The sequence below is a fragment of the Suricata suricatta genome, chromosome 10 (genome assembly GCF_006229205.1).
Source record: "Suricata suricatta isolate VVHF042 chromosome 10, meerkat_22Aug2017_6uvM2_HiC, whole genome shotgun sequence".
NCBI classification, from domain to species: domain Eukaryota; kingdom Metazoa; phylum Chordata; class Mammalia; order Carnivora; family Herpestidae; genus Suricata; species Suricata suricatta.
Window position 1 is genome coordinate 36,080,253 of NC_043709.1, and position 12,587 is coordinate 36,092,839.

Genomic DNA, 12,587 nt, shown 5'->3' on the forward strand with positions numbered 1-12,587 from the left:
GGCATAGCATGCACAGGCTTCCCCCTGCACAGTCCTATCTGAATATGCAAATAACTCATGTACCAGAGTGTTCTCCACTTTCCAGTCACAGTAGCTCATTGACATCTATTTCAAGAGAGTCTAATGGCATTCTTTATTATAGATGAGAATGTGTTTCTTGAAAATAGTCAACAATTCAAAAGTTTTTCTTACTCCAAATGACATTCCTTTACAATTAGTACTTTTCTTTTTTGGGTTTTCACACAGGTGATGACAACCCTGTGCCAGATAGAATTTCTAAAAGAAAGTGCTACTGATATTCTCTCTAAAATCTAGTCTAAATCTTAAAATAAAAATGCATATCCATAACTGTAGTGATATATAAGTTATCCTTTGGGAAATTATGGTTGAATATTAGATTGTCTGGGGGAAAAAGAGAAAGAAAAACTATTTCTTGAGGTCTAGATGCAAAAATAGCAATTTCCAGACTCACATTTATACTAGGGACAGTTGATCATAGCCTTGCTCTGAAAGAGCTGTCTTCTGACCTTTGAAAAAGTTGAATCAGGGGTACAGAATAAATGCATGCCTTTTTACACATAGAGTGGTTTAACAGAGAACACCAGTATGTTCAAAATGCCTGTTTGTGGCAAACCAGTTTTTTATTTTATATTTCCTAAACAATTCAGATCACTGTTTCTCTGTCAAAATATCTCATGAGAAGAAGCTTGCCCCAGACAATTAATGCTACCTTTAATAATCTGTTAGGAAATCATGATGTATTAAACTCAGTGATTTCCAATTATTACAGTATTGCCCATATTGTTTTATTTTTTTAACATTGCTTCTTCCTCATGCCATACACCCAGATGTATGTCTCTTATAAGTTGTGTATGGTGATTTTTTTTAATTGAGAAAAATTAAATGTAGTATTGCTCTGAGAATTTCAGTACATTTCCTTCACAGTTGACACGGCCCTCAGATTAAGGGAAAGCACATCTGGAGTTAAAGTCACTGGCATGTGGTCCTGGGGCAAAACCCAGCCATCCACCCTAACCTGGCAATTTCTCCCCAGTTTCAGGTGTGTCAGCCCAAAGGCCTTTACATGGGATTCAGCTCTGCCAGCTGGGGGCCAAAGAACAGAATTCATTGGGCTAGAGTTCCCTTATCTTATTATCTTAGCATATTATTACTAAAGTTATTACAAGATTTTGTGATTTAAGCAAAACAAAGAAAACTTTTTCAAGGACCAGATCACCCAAACATTTCACAAACCGTGCAGTTAAACTTCTCTTCAGATGAATCATGGAACGATCTGAGCACACTGGATTGCCTCTTAACCAGATTCCTTTCAGGGATTCCAGGCCAGATCAGATTCTTGGGATCAGTTGGAATGGGTGTTATTCTGAGAAGCTGGCTCAAGAAGAAGCCAAATTTAAGGACTTTTTTTAACTCTTTGAGACATAAAAATTTGAATTGCATTGTAAGGGAAAATATAAAAAGATATTTGGACTATAATATATATTTATATGTTTATATTTATGCTTTTATTATATTTATGCTTATATTATGGAACTCAATTTATGGAAACAAGAAGTACCTAGATGTGAACACTGGCAAATATTTTCAACATTCACAGATATTTATTGAGCACCTTGGCAGTGCCCAACCTTGTTCTAGATGCTTCTAATTATCTTTAAACAGAATATGTGAAAACATCAGTCCTCCTTGAGCTTATATTTGATTGGAATAAAATAGACTGAGGTGTAAATGATGCTCTATTAGAAGATAAGTACTGTGGAGAAAAATAAATCAAGGAATAGTGTCTAGTGGGGGTTGAGGGATAAACAATGTCTAGTGGGAGATTGAGGGAGGCAGGGGAGAAGACACTCAGAGAAGGTGACATTTGAGTAAAGATTAAAAGTAGAAGAGGGAGTGAGCCATGTGGAGAGGGAGGCACATGCATTCCATACAGAGAGAATAGTGAGTACAAAGGTCTTGAGACAGAAGAAGCCTGAGCTATTTCCAGGACCAGTGAGGAGGCCAGTGTTGCTGTGTGAGGTAGCAGCTGAGTTGGAGAGGTGAAGAGGGTAGGAGTGGATCCTAACTGCTGCTTTGGCTTTTATTCTCAGTGAGACAAGGGGCGATTGGAGGTTATGAGCAGAGAAGTTACATTATCTGACCTAAGTTTTAACAAGTTCACTCTGGCTTGTATGGTAGAATATTTTTAGAGAACTAGTTAGATGTTTCACATGTTTAAATGTTCTAACTTTTAAAAATGGCTTTTGTACAGCTCATATAATTCACTTGTGAAACGTTATATACTTCCTAGGTGTTGAGTGCATATTTACTTTCCTTTTTACTAAATGTGGCAAAAAAACAGCTGTAAATGTATATTTATTTCTTTCCTTTTAATGCCACTCAGCTGTTACATAACTGGAAGTGTTTCTTCCCTATTGGATATAACATTACAACTCTTAATAATACTCTTCAGCTCTGTGGAGGTCTAATCTCAATGGTCTTGCACACAGTCCATGCCCAATCTTACTGCGTACCCTGCTTGGAATGCCTTTCCACATGCTCTTCAAAGCCAGCTCAGTTGTCAGATGCCTTCACCAAGTGTTTCCATTGCTATTAACCCATTTTCAAAGTCCTCACACTCAGGATGTGCATTACTGAGTTTTAGCATCTATTTGTGTATTGTATTGCATTCTGAGACAGTTTGTGTTTGATCTTTCTATCTATCTTGTAAAAAAAAAAAAAAAACTGAGCCCATGTCTGTGTTTTCTGTATTGAGCACAGATCTAAGCTCCCAGCAGGTGCTCAATGAGTACCTGATGGTTGGTTGGTTGACCTTTCAACCCATTTCTATCAATACCAGTAACAGTGAGAGTAGGCTATTCGAGTTCGGTTTTCAATGAAGGAATGTCATTGGGAAGCCCAAGGGAATGGGAAGGCAAGTGAGGAAGCCCCTCTAATTTTCGCTTCAGATTCAAGGGCTCGGGTATCACTTTTCCCTGTCCTTGGTGCTGAAAAACTTGCAGAATTTACCTATGCTTTCTGAGCTATGAAGATAAAACAGCAGTTGTCTTATGTGTCTCTCCAGGACTGGCTTTGAAGAGCTTCAGTTTTTGTTTTGCCTGTTTGTTTCTTTTTCACACTGAACTTTTCTTGGTAGCACCCACTGAAAATATGGAAAGTTCTTGCTGAAAAACATTTTTGATTATGTACAGTTGATTATTGAACACCATAGGCACCATTGAACTGCTTGGGCCTAGCAATGCAATTTTCTTCAATAAATACACTACAGAATTGTATTGTATTTTCTCTTTTTTCTTATTTTCTTAATAATATTTTCTTTTCACTATATTTATTATAAAAATACAGTATAAAATATGACATACAAAATATGTGTTAATTGACTGTTTATGTTGTCAGTAAGGCTTCTAAGTCAAGGCTACTAGTAGTTAAGTTTTGGGGGAGTCAAAGCAAAATGCAGATTTCTGACTATACAGGAAGTTGGCGCTCTGAGCCACCATGTTGTTCAAAGGTCAACTGTATCTTAACAAATTATAAAAATCAGTTGATTGATAGTAGGAAATAATCAAATATTTCATTTTGGAGCTCATATATGACATTATTGATTGATTCCTAACCATGAAAGACACACATTCAAAAGAGTGAATATGCACTACATTTTTATCATACTAAGCATACTAAAAACCAATATATTTTCCAATATCACCCTGGTCAGGTATATATCAATGCAAGTTTCAATGAAAACACATTTTTGCTATTTCAACAATAAATGACTCAAATTGGCTTTGTAAATGGATGTCAGTTATGAGGCTCGGCTGTAAAGACAATGATTAATAATTCATTTGTCAAGGCTCTTTACATTTTGCTATCAGAAACAGCCATTTGTTGTCATTGAGATTTTTCACTTTCACTAAAAACAGGAGTGATTATAAATGAAAATGAATGAACTATTGAATTTCATACCTTACATTGCTTTCTAATAGTAGAATTTCATTTCTCTCTGAGTTATCTTTAAATGAGAGGCAATTTCATGGTCTAGGTTAAAAAAAAATTCCTAATATAGCTACCTTGACCTGGGGACCATACTAAAATGAGGCACATCTCTTAAATGGGGCTAAAATAACCAAACTTATCCACTGCCTCTATATTCAGACATTATCATTGAAATAGTAAGGGAAAGTGAGTAAGTAGGATGAAAGAAGCCTCATTTAGAGCCCATAATGTATGCTTGAAAATGCATATCTGGGCCATTTTCTTGTTAAAGAGCTAAGATGTTTGCTGATAATATAATTCAGCTTCTTAGTCCATTAACATTTAATATTTGAATTTTGTGAATAAATGTTAGGACAAATTATTTTTAGATGTCAGTGTTTTACTCATAAAATCAATGGGAAATTTCCATGTATTACTAAGAGGAAGAAAGAATTTTGTTATTCTGTATTACTTCAGAAAAAGCTTGTGAAGGATTATTAGGGTTTTTTTTTTAAATACTGTCATTTAAATTAATCACTACCATTTTTTTCCATGTTTACCTGACTAATGATCTTTGCTGTGTACTTCAGGCATGAACTTCTAGAAGAAGCTCGGAGGAAGGGATTACCTTTTGCTCAGTGGGATGGGCCCACTGTTGTTGCATGGCTGGAGGTAAGAGAATTAAACCAGAAAGCTCTTAAATTAATGACTTCAATTTGGTAGTGTTTCTAGAAACAGGTGAAGATGGGTTCCTGAAGTCACAGCTTTCTACTAGCCTGGAGTAGCTTATTTATAAAGGAAATATTTGCTTTGTCCAGGGGGCTGTACGCATTGGTGTGATGCATTCTAGTGATTGTGGCAGAAGGAAGCACCCAGTAGGCTAAAAGGAAGTTTCTCTAAATTTCACTATCTTCATCTCTAGAGTAATGGAAGACAGGTATTGAGCCACATTTCTCTTGTTGCAAAAGAACATCTTCCCTCGTCCATCAGTCTAGAGTTCTTTCTCATCAGCAGGTTACAAAGAGAGCCATCTCTATATTCAACTGTTTTATCCAAGATATCACTGTCACTTATTTGCATAGAGAGCCATTTCTTTGCTTGTAAAATAATTCCTGAACCTAATTCTTTAAAGCCTAGATAGAGGCCAGCTAGGTTTAGACCCTTGGAATTGGCTAGCAAATACCTATCCCTGTATCCTCTTGTTCTCTTCTGGATCTAACTCAGATGAATGTAATTCAGGATTGGCTATATAACACAGGGGCCAGGAAAAATTAAAACAATACCCAAGCACAGCGGAGGGCAGTGGAAGCAGACTGGAACAGTGAAGGAAGCACATTTGACCGCAAAGGACCAAACCACTTCCTACCACTTATTAGTAGCGTTCACTTGTCTGTTCCATTCAGTCCTCTAACGTGGGCTGCCGCAGCTCCCAACATCTGCCCATGCCAGAGAGAAGGAAAAAAATAGACTTTTTTTGGCCTGGAGGAGGCATTTCGAAGCCATTGTTTTAAGTGGCTGGGGGTTATAAAATCACTCACTTTCATATAATATCCAGGGTTAATAAATCAATGATGAAAAATTAAAACCCTTTTTAGTTTAAAAACGTCTTTAATACGTAGATAGAATAATATGTTTTGCATTTTTTTTCTTGGACTGAGTAAAAGAAGCCTGTGTCTCGCTTTATTTGATTCTCTCGTAGCAGTCAGGGAATTCTTAGCATATTAATGATCAGAGCTGCTTTTTCCAAACGTGCCTTTAAAATTACTATACTTTAAAAATCAATTATAAGTCAAAATGCTTAAGAAAGCACACCACGAAATTGATGGCAGCTCTTTGTTCAATGTCACTCCAGTGAAATGAGCTGCGGTGACAGAGAGTTAGCTCCTATTTTGGCAAATGATGAACAAACCCTTAGATTAAAAAAAAAAAAAAACAGATTTGCTGACATTAAGGAGCTAGGAAATGACAGGCAGTGAAGTTTTGTGCTAATTAAACCTATCCGGAGCACACAGAAATTGCTCATAATGTGCTTCCGAAAGTGACTCAAATTATAAAATGCAATAAACAAGATGAATGAGCGGGGTGATCCAGTGAACGAGAGCTCTTAACTCTCACCTCCTTTAGCACCTCCTCATGCGCACAGCCTGCTCAGAATGATGTGCAGAAGGAAGTCTGATGCTTCACACACCATTTATCAACACCACAAACGTTTTGAAAGTCTAATGAGAGATGATACTGATAACAATGTATTGGCAGGCATTTGAGTAATATTACTCAGTATGGGAATAGGAATATCTTTAAAAAAGAGGCAGTGAAAAATTGTGAGGGTCCAGTGGAGTTATATTTAGATGTTTACTTATTTTGAACAAGTTGAGTTGATGAACTAAGAGGTTAAGTCTCATTTTCCAGCAGTGATACCTAATGGTATCTAATGGGACCTATTGAGGTAAGGCCAATTCCTTGGATCTCATCTGCTGGAAGACAGTGAACTATTCACTCATGTGCTCTACTTAGATTCCCCTTTCTCCTGTCTTTTATCTCAGTCACAGCCCAGGCCTCATTGACTCAAAGATTTGGCTTTTGGTTTGTTTGTCTCCCAATAGAAACAAGTAGCCTTCTAATATGACAGAATTTTTTAAGTAGAAGGATTATCTAGGTTAGTTATCTATTACAACGTAACAAATTACACCAAAACTCAGCATTTACTTTCTTCATAGCTTCTGTGGATCAGGAGTCTGGTTTAGCTTGGGGCTTTGCGCAGAGTCTTTCTGCCACCACGGTGTCAGCTAGGGCGGCAGGCATCTCAAAGCTCAGTGTGGAGAGAATCCACTTCCAAGCTGACTCCTGTTTTCACAGTCATGATTCAGTTCCTTGCCAGCGGTTGGCTAGAAACATCTGTTCTTGCCATGTGGGCATCTTCACAGGGCTTTGCACAACATGGCAGCTGGATTCCCCCAGAGCTAGAACTCTGAGAGGAGGGAAGGAGAAAGGACTAGAAGGAATGAAACCAGAGTCTCTTTGTAAACTAATCTGGAAAGTGGCATCCTGTCACTAATGCATTAGATATACGTCACTGATTTCAGCCCAGTCTGAAGGGCAAAGAATTACTCAAAGACAGAAATATCAGGAGGGGCCCCTGGGTGGCTTAACTTGTTAAGCATCTGACTCTTGATTTTGGCTCAGGTCATGATCTCACGGTTTATGGGATTGACCCCCAGTGGCCTGGGATTCTCTCTCTTCCTCTCTCTCTGCCCCTCCCACACTGGTGTGCTCTCATTCTCTCTCTCTCAAAATAGAAATAAACATTTTTTTAAAAAATCTTAAAAAGGAAAAGAAATATCAGGAGGAGGAAAGTCCAAAGGTTCATCATAGAAGCCGCCTACCACAATGCTCTAGAAATAATAAAGCTGGATTTCTTTGTTTCAGAAATGAGGAAAGTAAAGCTGAGGTTTAGAGAAGTCACAGGACTCACCAGTGACACTGAAGGAATTATAGCCCAGAGCTCTTGGCATTGACTGTTGCTGGTTTATAGCTTTTCTTCTTTCTCTTATTCTCACTCATGTTTTACCTTTTGCCCAGTCTATTCACATTAACAAAATATTCCAAAAAATTCAATATCTTGGACATTTAAAGACCAAGATGTAAACTGTTCACTTGCATGTGCCCTGCTTCTTACTCCTAGCTAATGATGGTGGAGAGGGAGAATGGAGAGAATATTCCATTTATAAGTATGTGTAATTCCAATGCTGCAACACAATCCATGTGAGTTGGCATTCACCCAGGGTTTAAGGTGTGTGCAGACACTGCGCTGTGCTCATTGGCTCATTGCACTACTGATTCAATTGTCTTTCAAGAGCATCATAGCAAAGTTGAAAAATTGGAATCCCTAATTTCTAATGCATTATTCATTTTGTTACTCTCTTCACCTAAAGTTTTCCAGATGTTTATAACTGTAGCCTCTTCCTTTAGCACATCATTTTCTTCTCCAAAACTTTCTTCATGCATAACATCAAATTAAGTTGACACATGAGAAAGGGGGCTAACTACATAACAATACGGGCTTCAGTCTCTTTCCGTGACAGAATTTCTCTGCACTCAGAATTCCAACGGAGAATTATAAATTGAAATCGCACATTAAACACATGTCAGTGAGCCCTTACCAAATGCAGCTGGTGGCTGTTCTTGCCCTCAAACCCATGAGTGCAGGGGGAATCGGTGATGTGCAGCCACTATGTCTAACCTAAACTGTAAGTTAGTTGTTAAATTGCACACCCTGAAGACTGGATTTCAAATCTTCATTCTCATCACTGCCTAGCTAATATTTTTTTAATAAATTGCTCAATGCCTCTGTTGCTCTGTGCCATCTGGGGAAAATAGTAATAGCATCTGTCTTTTGCAGTGTGGACCATAAAACAGTTCACAGGTATAAGTGACTTTGACAAATGCCTGGCACATAAGAGACACTAAATTGTTAACTGTTGGTATAACCTGTGTATGCATTTTTCCCCCATCCAACAGCTCTGGCTGGGAATGCCTGCTTGGTATGTAGCAGCCTGCCGCGCCAACGTGAAGAGTGGCGCCATCATGTCTGCATTATCGGACACTGAGATCCAGAGAGAAATTGGAATCAGCAATCCCCTGCATCGCTTGAAGCTGCGATTAGCAATCCAGGAGATGGTTTCCCTCACAAGTCCTTCAGCTCCTCCGACATCCAGAACTGTGAGTCAACCAGAGCTCCTTCCCTCTCCCAGTGCTGGGCAAACAGAGCATCTTTAAGTCCACAGAGCAGAACTGTGGCAGCACACATTTCAATGTCAGCATGAATTATTCTGAAGAGATTTCACTTGCTCTTCATTAACCTTGCTGCTGCTTTTAATAGATTTTCAAGTGAGGAGCTGTGATCCTATCAGACTTGAAGGCTGCAACCAAGATAGACTTTTGAGCTAGTTTCTAAGGGAAGTCTAGGTTTTTCTCCCAGGCAACAAGACCCCAAGTTTACTCTTTTTTAGGATGTTCCTTTTCTAAAAAATGCAACATCCACCATCTCAGGAGATGAGTTGTTGGCATTAGTGCTTTCTGAAGATGCAGTACGTAACTCACTACTTCTTATGCAGTTTCCATAATTATGAAAATATGCAGATATTTGATATTTTATAGATACCAAGTGGAGTACCTTCCTTCCAATTCTGTTTGTTTCTCGTTTATAATTTCTCATTATTCTTCTATCATTTTGTCCCTATCCTAAGGTTAGGAATGAACAAAATGTCTTTAAAAAGTGCATGCCAAATGACAAATTCATATACTGAGAACAACTCCAAAGAATACTCATTCTTTCTTTAGTCCATTTATGAATTATATCTTTTGCTGATAAAGGATATGGTTTCTGATGTTAATTGAATTTAAACTGGGATATTTATAATTCTTATGCAGAATAATAAAATATGGAAGAATAAGGTAAATTTGAGTTGCAAGTAAAAGATAGAAAAGTGGTATTACTTTATTGCAATTTGCACAGAACTAACTTGAGCTAACTTTTACTATGTGGTCTTAAACAGCTTTAAAGAATTGGTTCATGTTTATTGTGCCTATCTTTACATCCTTCCCAGTATACTAGATTCTACTGCCAGAAACACCAGGTCAACTTTAAGAGGATTTTATCTCTCTTGCATAATTCCATTTTAACTTTTTTCTAAATAAGACGTGGAAAAAATATATATTTTAACAAACTCTTATGTATAACATTATTTTAAATGTGAATAATGTTGTATACTATAGTTAAAGCATTACTCAAGCTAAAAAATTGTTTAAAATAAAAGCTGAGTAGGCCATTAAAATAGGTATTGTAAATCAAATTCAGATCTGATAGCATTTCCTGCATAATTTCCAACTGGCAGAGAAGCCTCACAGCTGGCTTATAACAGCACTCTTTTCCGAAAAGCAAATGCATGCATAATTGCTAAAACTGCAAAATTAAGAATATTTGAAGTCCCAATTTCAAGATGAAAAGTAGCATACACTTTGTGTTTTTATTTAGCATCCTAATCCATTTATTTCTTAATAATAGAATAATTGAGCACTGTTTTTCTAAAAATGTCTAAGCAAACTTAAGAAATTTAAATCCCAAACTATTAAAAGTAAAAGCATACTCAGTTGTTTAGAAGAGCAGTCAAATGTGAAGAGAATTTATGAGACTCTTCATGATCTAGAGTCTGCTTCATCTCCTCAGGTCAGGACCCTCGCGACACAGAACTAATTTCAGTTTGTTAAACCTTTATGCTCTTGGGTGATTATGAGGCTTTGTCATTGCTCTTTGCTCTGACTGGAACATTCTCTCCACTCCAGGATCACCGTCCTTCCCCAACTCATCCTTCATTGAATGAATCTTGAATGTTTTTCCTTGAGAAATCTTTCACCACGCACCAAAATCTGGTTTGCTTCCCTTCCTGAGTTTCCACTCTGTATACTTATGAAAGCCACTTTATAATTTTTCTCTTCTTGGTTTATTCTACACTAAGCTAACTAAAGATTTTATCATTTTGCCACAGTCCCCAAGCCTTAATTCAGTGCCTGGCAAACTGTAGGGAATGGGCAGTAAAATGTAGCATCCTAAATAAATTAAATTAAATTGAATCACCCTAAATTAAAAAAGGGTGATTGTATAAGTAAGTCATTCTACCAATCATTACACAGGATATAAAATATCCTGGCTTCAGAACAGATAACTATAGCAAAGAAGGTAAACCTTGTCCACCACTAGATTTGAGTAGGAGATGATATAGTTTAATTCCTCAGTGTTAGGTAGAAGCAAAGAGTTGTGGAATCCCAAAGAAAGAGAACTCATTTCTGACCTAATAAGGCTTCAAAGAGGGTTTAACATTTCAAAGACAGGTAATATATTATTAATTATTAGAAAGTATTAATTTTTTCAATATTAACTTTTGTACAAATTAACTTTCAGTCTATTTTCTTTATCTTTTTATAAAAATGAATTATTTCACATCATATATTATTTTATGGTTTTCTTTTAAAATGTCATAATATAGTATGAACATTTTCCTCATTTTATTAAATATTCAATTGTAGTGTCATGTTTAACTGCTGAATCACTGCTTCATGGTAATACCATAATGTATTTAACCAAATCCCTAATATTAGACAGTGTGGTTATTCACAATAACATAGTGGATACACATGTAGTTATATTGTTGTATAAACTGATTATTTCTGTAGCAATATTTGTGTATAGGGCATTTATATTCTTGTTACTTTTCTATCTTAATTGCTAAGCTGTATATTGTAGCCTTTTCTTCATTCTTTGATCAGCATTATCATGCTGCTTAAATTTATATTTTTAAAATTGCTACTACAGTTAAAATTTTTTCATATGCTTATTGATTTGGCATTTAAATGAATTTCCTATTAATGATCTCTCCAGTTTTTCTAAAAAAAGTCTAGAAATATGTCTCTTTTTACTAATGTGTAAAAATTTCTTATTCAAGGAGGATACATACACCCTTTACCAAATATTGATACAAGTTACATAAAAGATAAGTTGTATCTATTTGTCTTAAAAATGATCTACTTACTAGTTTTTCTTCCTTTTACTCCACCTACATGGAAGTATTTATTAATTTCTAATATATTTTAAATACTATTTGCTTTGCAAAAAATTGCATATAAATTTCTAGTAATGAATCCACCATATAAGGTGAAGACTAAAACATCTTAAAGTTATCACATAAAATTATATATTAGGATTCACATTTTAAAAATATAAAAGCAGGTTGTCCTTTTTTTTTTTTTTTTTAAGGAAATATCATGTGTCCCAGAACACTGTGACTAATTCAGGTCATACAAGTTTTCCGTGTGTTTACGTTTGGGTTGGGTTCCTCAGTCAGGTGTATCTTGCTTATTTCCTCAAATTCTCAAGAGAAAAGCACAAGTTACTTCACTTGGGCTTTTTTTTTTTCTTAATTTTCTACCCAAACAGAAATTCTGTCTAATTCTGCCTCCTTTCTTGTCTATGTGAAATGGGCTGGACCACCAAAAGGAAAATCTAATGTTCATATTTATTATTTTATTGGGCCAACCCTGATCTTCCAAGCTGCCATTACCCTGCCATTACTCTTATCTCATAGAATAGGGATGGAGATGCCAGTTCATTGAAATATTTGGTTATAGAGGGATGTCATAAAGAATAAGCACATGCTTTAAATACTTTATCTTCAATAAAAAATATGTAAATGTTCAGGCACTTGCAAATTTAGATGAAACACTTAGGACTTTTCTTTGAGTACAATTCCAATGCCTAGAGTTCTATATTATCTTTCTTTTATAACCTCGTCTATAAAACATCTTCAATTTTTCTGGTTTGGGTTTCTTCTTAAAGTGATAACTTTAAGATACTTAAAAATCAGTATTTGAGTGCAGGATCCTCCTGAACATTTAGTTTTTTCCCCAGACTGATGAAGTTGTATCTGATTGATAGCATGTGTTAAGATTTGCCTATATCTGATCTTTCCAAATAATTCAACTTAGTGTTCATAATGAGCCAAATTTATTTTTGTTTTATATAGTATATATTTAAATTGCCTAAT

General features: G+C 36.1%; 1 protein-coding gene across 8 annotated transcripts in view; it reads left to right on the plus strand.

Annotated features, from left to right (window-relative positions):
* PPFIA2 (PTPRF interacting protein alpha 2) overlaps window positions 1-12,587 on the plus strand; it is a 463,512-nt gene that overhangs the window by 423,304 nt on the left and 27,621 nt on the right. For all 8 annotated transcript variants that reach the window (XM_029954962.1, XM_029954964.1, XM_029954965.1 and 5 more), the window contains 2 exons: window positions 4,581-4,662; window positions 8,509-8,709. In XM_029954962.1, the coding sequence (XP_029810822.1) occupies window positions 4,581-4,662; window positions 8,509-8,709 (283 nt within the window). The remainder of the gene's footprint in view (window positions 1-4,580; window positions 4,663-8,508; window positions 8,710-12,587) is intronic.